At 32.8% G+C, this 12,829-nt stretch overlaps 2 protein-coding genes and 1 pseudogene across 3 annotated transcripts; all 3 read left to right on the top strand.

Moving 5' to 3' along the window:
• Positions 1-2,458: 2,458 nt before the first annotated feature.
• LOC145036801 (phosphoinositide phosphatase SAC7-like) lies at positions 2,459-7,163 on the top strand. The gene is made up of 20 exons (XM_078985285.1): positions 2,459-2,767; positions 3,044-3,127; positions 3,364-3,491; positions 3,577-3,668; positions 3,749-3,806; positions 3,977-4,033; positions 4,133-4,166; positions 4,252-4,332; positions 4,411-4,517; positions 4,733-4,819; positions 4,927-5,004; positions 5,091-5,161; positions 5,259-5,357; positions 5,709-5,808; positions 5,904-6,012; positions 6,207-6,279; positions 6,364-6,457; positions 6,551-6,640; positions 6,713-6,779; positions 6,879-7,163. The coding sequence occupies exons 1-20, from the start codon at positions 2,623-2,625 to the stop codon at positions 7,007-7,009; spliced, it is 1,785 nt and encodes a 594-aa protein (XP_078841411.1). The 5' UTR covers positions 2,459-2,622; the 3' UTR covers positions 7,010-7,163.
• Positions 7,164-7,276: 113 nt separating this feature from the next.
• Positions 7,277-9,104, top strand: LOC145036802 (berberine bridge enzyme-like 21 pseudogene; annotated as a pseudogene).
• Positions 9,105-10,595: 1,491 nt separating this feature from the next.
• On the top strand, positions 10,596-12,566 carry LOC145033750 (tail-anchored protein insertion receptor WRB-like protein). Of its 2 annotated transcripts, none has more exons than XM_078982295.1 (7): positions 10,596-10,826; positions 11,411-11,490; positions 11,617-11,687; positions 11,799-11,869; positions 11,958-12,039; positions 12,262-12,305; positions 12,389-12,566. In XM_078982295.1, exons 1-7 carry the CDS (start codon positions 10,719-10,721, stop codon positions 12,458-12,460), a joined length of 528 nt encoding a protein of 175 aa, XP_078838421.1. In that variant the 5' UTR covers positions 10,596-10,718; the 3' UTR covers positions 12,461-12,566. The 2 variants fall into 2 exon arrangements, with proteins under 2 accessions (XP_078838421.1, XP_078838420.1); XM_078982294.1 differs by having other exon boundaries at positions 10,598-10,826; positions 12,262-12,314.
• The last annotated feature ends 263 nt before the right edge of the window (positions 12,567-12,829 follow it).

The raw sequence follows: 12,829 nt of genomic DNA, 5'->3' as shown, positions 1-12,829 counted from the left end.
TCTATTGGTGATAATACTAGGTTTCGTCGAAGGAAATTATTTTAAAGTAAACGAAGCGTTGTCCGACTACCGAGTCACCACCTTCTTAGGTGAGTGCATAGTTACTTTCATCTTACACATAGATATGAAGTATTTATTATATAATTTACGCGTTGTGAGTGCATAGTTACTTTCATCTTACACATAGATATGAAGTCTTTATTATATAATTTACGTGTTGTGAGTGCATGGTCCGTTTCATCTTACACATAGATATGAAGTATTTATTATATAATTTACGTGTTGTGAGTGCATGGTCCGTTTCATCTTACACATAGATATGAAGTATTTTAATATAAATTACGTGTTATGTGTGCATATTGTCTGAATACTTGTTGTCTATGCTGGTGAAAGATTTTTATACTTGTTTTAAATGATGTAAACTGTATAAAGTATTTTATATCTACAAAATATGTTGGGTAAAACATGGGTAGATGAATGATGATGGATAAAAGCTGAAATAGAGGAACATTACTAGTACAGACCTAGTGCCCTATAGGTATACATTGGCAGCAGTGGACCTAGTACCCTATAGATGAGCACTGGCAGCTGCGCCACAACCCGTAGATGATTTAGATCTACGGTAAACATCCTAGCAGCTGCGCTCTAAGGATAGTATCGGAAGCTGCGCCTAATAGGGAGCCTTATGACCATGAAAGTAGTGTTTAAAGGTCAATATCGGCAGAAGCGCCTCATAGAAAATGTCCTAATTCTGGCAGCTGAGCCTAAGTGACAATATTAGCAGTTGCGCTTGACCAATGTGTCATTGGCAACAATGGACTTCATGTTGTTTCCTTAGGATGATCCTTAAGAATGAATGAATGAGAAATAATTGATTCTTAGGGTAGATCCTTAAGAATAAAGAAGATAATGGGGATGGGTAATTGGGTTGATTGTTTGATTGTTTAAACATAATAATTATATTATTGTGGGTTGAAAACCCTATGTACTCACCAGGTTTCCCAACCTAACCCACTCAGTTTATTTATATCACAAGTGTTGATATGAAGTGACATTACACTGAGAGATTTAAAGAGATGTAGATCACTAGTGTAAATAATTGTAAGTTCTGTTTATGCTTATGTTTCTGTATTAACGATGACGTCCCAAACGTTTTAAAATGAAATAAATACGTTTCTTCGAAAATGTTTTAATAACGTATTTACCATGTTTTTCTGAGAACAAATTCCGCAACATTTTTATAAAATGAAGTACTCTGATTTTTATAAAGCATAAACAAAATCGGTCTTTTCTGGCCGTGAAAATGGGGATGTCACAAATTGAGGGGATATGAGACTCGCTAAACTCCATTATTATTTCCATTGAAAGTAAAATGTTAACATCTTAATGATTAATAATCCTAAATGTTTTTAAAATACTTATCTTTTTAATTAATTTAAAATAACGATAATAGACTTGTGGACGAAACATCAAATTCTATATAAAAATAATCATTTGAAATATATGATTAACAACTACAATTTATAGTTTTTATGTTAATTTATTTTGTCAACCATTTAGTACACGGGTTAAACCTTTCACATTGCATGCTTGCAAATATACTTACAATGCCATTTTATCAATTTGAAATGCCACATAGGCTTTGGTCTTTCACCATTTGAAAGGCTTGCAAATTGGTTTTTATTATTTTTTAATCAAATAACATCAATTAAATATTAAAGCTAATTATATTTACCTCATTTCTCAATTGCAAATGACTTTGGAACCAATTTAAGGCCAACTCTAACCATCCACTATATTACACTATTTTTGTGTTTTGAAGGGCAAAAATATTCCAATCAATCTTCAAATTTAGCATATTTTTGTGCTGGTTCAATTTTAACACCAATATGAAGGCCAAATGAGAAGGCCTCTAAAACCCACTATTTTAGAAGTTGATTGGAACTCAAACACCATTTTGGTGCTAAATAATCACATTTTGGTGTTTTGTGGTTGGAGAAGTTCTAAGATACCAACGGATAAATTTTATAATGTTTGGATTTTCATGTTTAACAATGTTAACTCTTTTTATCTTTTATTTATAGATAATTATATTCATGTTATTTTATTATTCATTATTACTATAAAAATTTATAATATCTTTAAATAAAATATAAAATGGTTGGTGATGTGGCAATAAAGACTATTTTTAAAAGATGAATGATACTAGAAGTAATTATAAAAAAATAATATGTTATGTTTGAAGACTAATTGTCAATTGCTCGGGTTTGAATGGCCTTATAACCTAATTATTAAATAGTTCCTTCCTCAACTTCTTTGGACAAAATAAATCATTTACAAGGGATTGTAGTGTAAATGTATTATATTACAGGGGGCTTAGTATAACTATAACGACTTCTAAATCGGTATAAAAGTTTCCCGAATTCTAAGCGCTTTTCTGTTAACAACAAGCGGGAGGTTTTCCATATTCGTGTTTTTTCGAGTTTATTCCGCTCGTCGTCACTCCCTCTCCCGATTTTCAAAATAATTTCTCGAGAATTACTTGTAGAAGAATGGAAATTCCAATCGATTCAGTAGGAGTGGTTTGTTAGGGATCGAAAGGGAAAAAATAATCGAAGATTTATGATGGAGAAGACAGATCACGCCCGGAAATTGTATAAACGTATGCGATTATGGGAGTTACCTGATCAATATGTTGCAGAGCCCATCGATGGATCATCTGGTTCTTGTTTGGTTGTGAAACGTGATGGTTCCATGACGCTTGTTGGTTTGTGTTTTTAATCTCGATTTTTCTAAGCATTCATAACTTTTTGCTTCGATTGTTAATATGTCCGGTTGAAGCTTCTCGTCTGTGTGCCAACTCACCACTTGAAACCTGTATCTTACTTTCTTTATTGATTACAATCTTCTATTATCTGAGATTTGATCACTGTGCTTCGATTTTAGTGCAATTGGATGGTTTTGTTAGGGCCAAATTAATGGTTGCCTTACTAATTATCTGTCGAATCTCACTTAATAAGTCTTCAAAACTTTGTCTATGTAGATGAAATCCCAGATTGTACAACTGTTCGTGTTCCTAAAATTCAGACAATTTATGGTGTTGTTGGAATACTAAAGCTTTTGGCAGGTCAGAATTTAAAGCTACCACATTCTATAAGCTGTGAAATTGTTTATAATCTTTGTAATGTAATTGATATGTGCATCTTCATTACAACAAATTTGGGGGAAATGGTTATTTATACTGTTGCTATGCTCCTTTTCATTACAACAAATTTGGGGGAAATGGTTATTTATACTGTTGCTATGCTCCTTTTCAGCAGTAAAGTTTTACACAAATCTAAAACTCTTTCCATATGTTTGCAGGATCATATTTATTAGCTATAACAGAACGTGAAAATGTTGGATTATACTTAGGCCATCCAATCTACAAAGTCTTGTCACTCAAAGTCTTTCCCTGTGATCGTTCACCAAAAAGCTCCCGTGATGAAAAGGTGAAATTGCTTTTTTTGTTTTGGGTAATTTAATATTGGTGATAACATATGAAATTTGTAACCTTTTTCTTTCATTTTCTTGTAGAAAAAGATGGAGTCAGAGTTTTCAAGTCTGTTAAAAGTTGCTGAGAGGACACCTGGCCTTTATTTTTCATACCATGTCAATATAACACTAAGGTCTTTTTCTTCTCCATGTTTTTTTTATAATTCTCAATAACTCTTGTCATTAAAGATCCTTTTCCCTTTCCTTCTTGCAGTGCCCAAAGGTTAAATGACTTGGGTGTGGAAGCAACTAAGATTCCTCTCTGGAGGCAGGTAGTTATTGCCTCAAATTGAAATCCTTTGGTATTCTTTTAGTTGAATAAATAGTCTATTTCATAATATACAAAATAGTTTGTTGCTAAATTACAACATAAACCCTTGAAATATGTTGTTTTTACCTCTTATATACATATTCAAAAACACTTGATATTTACTTGTGACAGGCAGAACCTCGATTTGTATGGAATAATTATATGTTGGAACTTCTAATAGACAACAAGGTTTGTTTTCCAATCTTACTAAAAAATCCCTAAAAAACCTCAATTGCTTCACAACTTTTTGATCTTCTGATTTTCTGACATTGTCAATATGTGCACAAGCTCGAAGCATACATTCTTCCTATTATTCAAGGGAGTATCCTTTTTTTTTCCTTACATTATTTAATTACTTTTCAAAAAAGTACAAAATTGTAGGTGTTATTTCCTTAACTTGGTAACAGCTTTCCAAAATTTTCAAGCAGCAATTGGGAAAGATATTATAGATGTCACCCTGATAGCAAGAAGGTGTACTAGGAGAAATGGTGTGGTTTTTAATATCTATACACAAAGTTTTAGTTTCCTTTTTTCATTTAATTTTAAAAACAAATTATGATAAATAGGGACTAGGATGTGGAGAAGAGGAGCTGATGATGATGGGTATGTAGCAAATTTTGTGGAAAGTGAACAGATCATACAAGTAAAAGGGTATACAGCATCATTTGTACAGGTAATTACAGAATTGATCCCTGTAGTTTGGTGAAAATCACAGGTTCAGTCCAATTTCAATTTTCCTTGTGTGGTTGATCAATCTAAGAACTCATCTATTACTTTTTAATTATGACTGTTTTTCCCTTGGATCAAGCTATTAAAAGCTAAAACAAATATGCAACAAAAGGACAAAATGGGGGTAAATCTGTCATTTAACAGATTTTGTGTTTGTAGGTCCGAGGGTCAATCCCTTTTGTTTGGGAACAGATTGTTGATTTGTCATATAAGCCAAAGTTTGAGATTATGAAACCTGAGAAAGCCGTAAGTGGTTAATCATTAATTACTTTTTTTCTAATATTATTTCACATCCATATATCTATAAAGTATAAATAACTACCTGATAACCTTCCATATGATTATTTCTGTAGCCTCACATTTCTGAGCGCCATTTTTTGGATTTAAGGAAAAAATATGGAAATGTTATAGCCATTGATCTTGTCAATACGGTATAAAATATAAATACTTGTTTCTTTCTTGTTCACAAAATATAAAGTCTTCTGCATTCATTGTATTTATTTATTTATTTTTATAGCGTGGTGATGAAGGGCGTTTGTCTGAAAAGTTTGCCACATCCATGGAGAAGATTCTTAACGATGATGTGAGGTAGAAATAGAATCTTGTGTAATTTTTTTTTTCTCATTTATTTCTTGCTATATTTTCTCTTATATAATATATATGGTTAATTCTGTGAGTTATGCAGATACTTGCACTTTGACTTTCATAAGATTTGTGGACATGTTCATTTTGAGCGTTTGTCTATCCTCTATGAACAAATTGAAGATTTCCTGATTAAAAATAGGTGAGTATTTATTATTTTTTTATTACTTGTACTTAAAATGTCAAATTGGTAATGGTGTTGAACATTGCATGAAAGATAGGAAAAATAAAAAAATATGACTCACATCCAACTTAGTAATAAACATCATTTTTCAATAGGTTTCAATTACAATCACATGATTATAAAGGGTTGTTAATTTTCAAGCTTAAAACTATAAAGGATGACAACAAAAAAAGACTTGGTAAGTTGAATTATAAAGGTTATACTTTATATAAGTGATACATTAGGTGCACACAATCTCGCATGTATCTTAATTATGCTTTTGTAATAGAAAACTAATTTAATTAATGTTACCTTTCTTTGTATTTATAGGTACCATTTATTAAACGAAAAACGCGAAAAAGTTGAAACACAAATAGGAGTTGTACGAACTAATTGTATAGATTGCTTAGATCGTACAAATGTCACTCAGGTATATTATATATATTTTACTTCAAAAGTTATTATATTCTTCATCTTTGGTTATATGTAACTTTAATCCATATTGTATTTTGTTGTTTGTTTTAGAGCATGATTGGGAGAAAAATGTTGGAATTCCAACTTCAAAGACTTGGTCTTTTTGATGCCGATGAAAACATTAGTACACATTGGAATTTGAATGACTCTTTCAAAATATGTATGTACTTTATTTTCATTCTTGGTTTCCTTTAGGCCCCATCTGACAACTTATACTGTGTCTGGTGTGCATTGCACTGACTGATCTTAATGGGACAAAAATTGCAACCTTTTGTCCCACTCAAAATACTATTTTTTATTGAAAACAGTCTGTCATGTCATGTCATGTCATGTTCTGTCGTGTCATGATTTCAGTATGGGCTAATCATGGGGACGATATAAGCATCCAATATTCTGGTACACCTGCTCTTAAAGGAGATTTTGTCAGGTAACTTGAATTAATCATAGAAATTAATTAATTTAATTATTATGATTAATGTTTAGATGAGTTAAATTCATTTTCTTGTTTTAGAGTGGGTCGGAGGACTACTAGAGGAATGCTTAAAGATGGCTATAATGCACTAATGCGTTATTACCTCAATAACTTTGTTGATGGTACAAAACAGGTCAGCATTTTTTATTTATTTATTTATAATTTATAATATAAGTATAGGAAAACAAATATGCAATATATTTATTTATTTTTTTCATTTGTGTAGGATTCGATTGATTTGGTGCAAGGGCATTACATTGTTTCTCTTACTCGAGACATGTCTCCAAAGAGAAAAGGAGGGATAGCGAACATTGCAGTGAGTAATAATTTTATGTTAATATCATGTTTAATTAATCATATCTTGATTTTATTTTCATTTGTTTTGCAGCCATTTCCTGTTGTTGTAGGAGTTATATTAATGGGTATCTTTTTCGCATTGTTGTCACTCGTGCGAGGTGAGTTGGTTTTATGCTAATTTTTGAAAAAAAAAAAAATACTAAATCCGTAAAATGGTTTTGTATTATATCCCTCATTGATTGTAATTTGTTATGCAGTTCGAAATGATTTTTGGCAGTTGCCATTGTCTATTTTTTGGGCATCACTGAGTCTATTAATAACACGATATGTGAAGGAAAATGGTCGCGCTTTTTGCAACAGACCCCGGCTACACAAACCTCTAGATTGATTTTGGCTACAAATTTAATTATATCATTTTTTTTATTATTTCTTATAGTAGTTGATATAGCCCACATTGTTCATTGCTCGTATTATTATAAGTTCTGTAATTATATATTTTTCATGTTATTGAAGACCATTGAATTTTATTGCATTTACCGGAAGATCTTTGACTTTTTTTTTTTTTATCTTTATGTAGCCGGTTAATCAGATTCTTTTTCGGTCATCCAGTTTCCAATTAGACTGCATTGATAATACCTATGCTATGAACCAACAATGTTTCATATAAGCCAAAGTTAACAGAGATTAAGACATATATATCTTATCTTTTGACCTAATTATATACCATTATATCTTTATAAACTTCCATTTGGTATCGGATTAATACATGAAATGAAAGAAATGAAGAGTTGTCACCATACACTTCTGCTATTACTACCCTTGACGACGTCGTTTGTTTTCCAGTCTTTTACATCAGTAGCCGGTGATCATTCAGGTTCATTCTACGAGACCTTTCTCAAATGTATGTCCCACAGAAACTCATCTGATCGCGTCTCATCAATACTCTACAACCCAAACAATTCTTCATATACATCAACCTTACAAGCCTACATCAGAAACAAAAGGTTCAATACATCGACTACACCCAAACCCATAATAATCGTCACCCCATTACACCAAACCCATGTCCAATCCACAATCTTTTGCTCCAAAAACCTATCGATAAACCTCAGAATCCGAAGTGGTGGCCATGATTTCGAAGGACTCTCTTACGTCTCCTACACTCGTCACTTTCTTTTACTCGACATGTCTAATCTTAGAACAATCGATGTCAATATCACAGAAGAAACCGCCATAGTTGAAGTCGGCGCCACCATTGGAGAGCTTTATTACAGAATATGGGAGAAAAGTAAAGTCCACGCCTTCCCCGCCGGAGTTTGCTCGACTGTAGGAATCGGCGGGCATATAAGCGGAGGTGGATATGGAGTTTTGATGCGAAAATACGGACTTACAGTGGATAATATTGTCGATGCGATCATAGTTGATGTTAATGGTAGAGTTTTGGATAGAAAATCAATGGGGGAAGATCTTTTTTGGGCTATACGAGGAGGTGGTGGCGCAAGCTTTGGAGTCATACTGTCGTATAAACTACGACTCGTCGGAGTTCCGAAAACTGTCACCGTTTTCCGAGTATCAAAATCGTCGGGAGAAAAGGGTATTGATATCGTTGACAGGTGGCAGTATGTAGCTGACAAGATTGATCGAGATCTTTTCATTAGGTTATATATAAAACCAAATAACGGCAAGAAGACGATGGAAGCGGAGTTTACTGGGTTTTTTCTAGGAGATTCCGATCGACTTGTTTCCGTTATGAACAAAGGATTTCCCGAATTGGGTATACAAAAAAACGATTGCAAGGAAATGAGTTGGATTGAATCGGAGCTTTTCTGGTCAAGCACCGATAAAGCACCGGTGGAGGTTTTGCTAGACCGGAGTCTTTTCACGTCACACTATGCAAAACGGAAGTCGGATTTCCTACAGATTCCGATTCCTAGAGATGGAATGGAATCTTTATTCCGGAAAATGATGGAATTACGTGTTGTTGGACTTACGTTCAACCCATATGGTGGAAGAATGAGTGAAATCCCGGATTGGGAGACTCCATTCCCGCATCGAGCTGGGAATATTTTCAAACTCCATTATGGTGTGAATTGGAATGAAGAAGGGAGTGAATTAGCGGCTTACTATGTGAATCAGACGAGAGTTCTTTATGATTTCATGACTCCGTTTGTGTCTAAGGATCCGAGAGGAGCGTATCTTAACTATCGGGATCTTGACATTGGTGTTAGCCGTGTTGGGAACAATAGCTATTCGGAAGGGAAAGTTTATGGAGAAAAGTATTTTAAGGGCAATTTTGATCGATTGGTGAAAGTGAAGACGATGGTTGATCCAGGAAATTTCTTCACAAATGAACAGAGCATTCCACCTCGATTCGATAGTAGATATAGAAGGATGTTTAGGTGACCTTGGTTGGTGCATATTGAGATTTGAGGGCAATATGCATGATTCTTTTTCATACTATTAATATGAGAAATGTTTTTATCTACAAGAGAAATGTATTTAGGCTTTTTAAGGATAATAACAATAAAATTTTATTGTTTACATAACATGATAGCAATTACATTTCATTACTAATATGAGAAATATGTTTTCTTTGTTATAATTACTAAAAAAAATGTATGTAAGTTGTTATAATGTATAAAGAAATATAAGTATGTTCCTATTATGTGTAACTTATTGCTTTATCGGTAAAAAAACTTAAGCAAAATGACATTATGTGTAAAGAAATATAATGAGAATTTCATTGAACTACCAAAAGGAAGTGAGTGTATAAACATTTTAACCATGAAAAATTGAGTTTCGTAGAATGACCAAGGGATCAGAGGGGGCTCTGCGAAAGTCTTTTACCTTCTAATGAATGTGAATAGTAACGAGAAATTGAGGTGGTAGGGGAAAAAGACAAAAAAAAAAAAAAAAAAAAAAAAAAAAAAACGATTTGCTGCATAGTTCCTCAGATGGGGTTCTGAGAAAAGGTTGTTGAGGCTCTCTGAATTTGTTTTCATCAACACACCTCTGTGGAACTGTTCTTCAGCTAACCATGACAAAAATCGGGATTTCATTAGCCGAAGAACAATTTCTCAGAGGCGTGCTGATGAAGAGCAGATCCTCAAAACCCCTTCTAAGGAACTATGCAACAAACCCTTTTTTTGTGTTTTTCCTCTGCCACATCAATTCTTCATTACCATTTACATTCCTCAGAAGGTAAAAGGTTTTCGCAGAGCCCCGTCTTATGATCCCTTGGTCATTCTATAAATCTCAAATTTTCTTGGTCAAAATGTTCAAACACACGCTTCCTTTTGGTTATTTGATGAAATTAATATAATTGTGTTGCTATTAAAAGAATGAAGCTAAGATACATTGTTTATACCCAAAAAAAAATGAAGTGCTTATTGATTAAAAATGAAATATGTGATGCAACACCCTCGATTTCGCAATACAAATTAGGTCTATCATATATTTTGTTACTTGTTACAAAGTAGACATATATTTGTATTTGATAAGTTAGCCGGACAAAAATACCTTTTTGATGAAGTATATGCATCATATACAAGTAAATGTTGAGAAATATTGTATATAAAAGGATAACTCATATAAATGAACCAAACATGTGACATAGCGATATTAAATTTAGGAGTAAAATAGAAATATGAAATTTAGTTTTACTAAAAAAATTATTTATAAATGAAATTGATGTCTTGCATGATTTGGTTGTGTACAACTTAAATCCTTGAACCTTGCTATTAAGGGTTGGTTCGACAAATTACATATTAAAATGGTAGATTGAGCATTGGCTAGCAAAATTGTTGTACAATCATCAAGTAAATTACTATTTATTTTGCAATTTTGTCGAAATTTTTTTTTTTTTTTTTTTGGGTGGGGGGGGGGGGGGGGGGGGGGGGGGGTCTATACATCTGATCAAGATACACAAGTCCAGGGACTGAATGAAATAAAACATCAAGTGAGGGTACTGAACATGTGAAAACAACAAAAAGGAAAAAATAGAACAGGCAGATTACTCTTTCGGAGTTCAAAGAGGAAGCAAATTACAGAAATTTCATCGATCGATTCTGGAATTGGATTCAAGAGAAGCGTGAGGGATGGAAGAAACCCTGGAAGAGCATACCAAATCATTAGCGGCTCCAATCATCTTCATCATTGTCTTGGTTTTCCAGTTATCTGACAAGTTCTTATCAAATATGAAAACGGTAACTTTCCAATTCCCTTTCATTCAAACGTCGTTTGCAATTTCACTGTTTACTACCTAATTGGCATCCATATCTAGTTTTCCACACCGATAATTTCCGATTGCGAGTCTAGTTAACTATGTGAATCGTGATTTATCGATTCAGTCATGTCGGTCAATTGTTAGGTTTAAGTGGAATGGCCTCCATTTCCTGAGTCTAAATTGATTGCTTTCCTGTTGCAATCACCTGAATATTCAACTGTTCGTGGGATTGTATTGCTGCTATCATGTAACCTATTGTGCCAGCATTATAAAATTTAAATAGGTTGTTGAAATGCTATGAATTAGGGGATTTTGCAAAGGGGAAAAAGCATCTTGATTGTTGATCATGTAGATAAGTTTCTAATCACCTGCTAGTCAATGGTAATCGAAACATCTTTTTGAGCTAAAATTAGGTTAAAAAGAACAAGCTGTTAAATATAAACAAATTCATGATTGGATTATGCCTTTTTGGGCTTTTCTTTTACTGAAGCTATTACACTATATGTAAACTGTTGCATACTAACAATGTGTATGCTAAAAATTAATAATCTTGTGGTATTTCAGAAAGCTTCCATGAGTAAAAAGGATGCCCAATTGCGTGATGAAATCAAACAACTATTGAAGGAGGCAGCTGCTTTGTCAGAGTGAGTATACAAGTTCTTGATAGTTACTTCTACACAAGTTTGATTTGGAATTTACACATCACAACTTTTGTCATGTATTATTCATAACAAACAAACATCAAATAAGATTTTTATCATGTAATGTAGGCCTTCAACATTTGCTCAATCTGCAAAGCTTAGAAGAATGGCAACAGCTAAGGAAAAAGAGCTTGCAAAAAGTATGATATTTAATACTTGTATTAGGTGTCTATTTCTTCTAAGAAACTAATTTTTTCCTATTAAAATACATTAAAAAAAAAAAAAAAAAAAAAACTTTACATGATATACAGGTCAAGAGTCATCCAACAAGGAGATAAAAGTGTCATTCAGCTTGTACGAGAAAATTCTGATGATTTCAAAGGTGATTGATCATGTTAATATTTGTATATTATTGATACAAAGTTTAACATATTTAATATTCCAAAAATACCCTTATCTTGCTTTGACAGGTTGTCATATATCTTACAATGATCATGTGGTTTTGGAGGATTCCTGTGGCTTCCATATCCAAAGAACTTGTGCAGCCCTTTGGTAATTCTTTTTTTTTTTTTTTAAAGATAAAAATTACAAGTATCAGGCAATGATTGGTAATGGGTAAAAAGGTAAATTTGGATTTGGGTAATACACCAAAAAAAAGGAAATTTTATAACGACCTAAAAAAGATAAGTGTTACATTTTTGGGTTGAAGTGAGAGTACTTAAAAAAAAAAAAAGTGTACTCTCTTTTTTACTTTTACCTTTATATTTAATGCAGGGAGGTTTTTATCCTGGAAAACTGGAGGCTCTTTTAGCAACAATGTAATAATGGTAAATCAGGATTTTAATTCAATTTTTATTAAAATTTAAATCCACTATTAATATATTATTGATTGCATTTGTAGGTTGGTGTGATACCTTGGTTGATATTATCCACCAGGGTTGGGAAATACTTTTGCAATAAAGTATTGAAGTAGATCGCATTGGAAAAAATTGATGTATACTTGTTTTATTAATTATATGTAACTTTTTCAGTTTTCTGAAAAGATAAGCTTATTATTTATGTTTGTCCTTCCTCTGTGATTTTGCTGTTTGTGCATTAATTAATAATTATATTTTTATGCATTAAAGTTTAGAGCATTAGGTATGGGTCACGTTATAACACCAAGTTCATATGCCACCTCATCTATAACACCACCATAACTACAAGGGGGAAATGGTGTTCCCCATGTTATAACATGTTAAGAAGTAGAGAGATAAAGAAATAAAATGATTTGATTGGTTGATAAAGGCAACAACCAATTAAACTTCCCGTTGTTTCTTGTGCTCGTCACAACAAGATATGT

The sequence above is a fragment of the Lactuca saligna genome, chromosome 3 (genome assembly GCF_052625555.1).
Source record: "Lactuca saligna cultivar CGN05327 chromosome 3, ASM5262555v1, whole genome shotgun sequence".
Taxonomy (NCBI): Eukaryota; Viridiplantae; Streptophyta; class Magnoliopsida; order Asterales; family Asteraceae; genus Lactuca; species Lactuca saligna.
Note: the sequence above shows the minus strand (reverse complement) of the source record. Positions and strands in the feature narration are given on the sequence as shown.

Bases quoted from the DNA above. Each gene is read 5' to 3' on its own strand.
- LOC145036801 (XM_078985285.1), top strand. From the start codon at position 2,623: ATGATGGAGAAGACAGATCACGCCCGGAAATTGTATAAACGTATGCGA. The intron at 2,768-3,043 runs GTTTGTGTTTTT...TTGTCTATGTAG, and splicing joins TGGTTCCATGACGCTTGTTG to ATGAAATCCCAGATTGTACA. The intron at 3,128-3,363 runs GTCAGAATTTAA...ATATGTTTGCAG, and splicing joins AATACTAAAGCTTTTGGCAG to GATCATATTTATTAGCTATA.
- LOC145033750 (XM_078982294.1), top strand. From the start codon at position 10,719: ATGGAAGAAACCCTGGAAGAGCATACCAAATCATTAGCGGCTCCAATC. The intron at 10,827-11,410 runs GTAACTTTCCAA...GTGGTATTTCAG, and splicing joins TCTTATCAAATATGAAAACG to AAAGCTTCCATGAGTAAAAA. The intron at 11,491-11,616 runs GTGAGTATACAA...CATGTAATGTAG, and splicing joins GAGGCAGCTGCTTTGTCAGA to GCCTTCAACATTTGCTCAAT.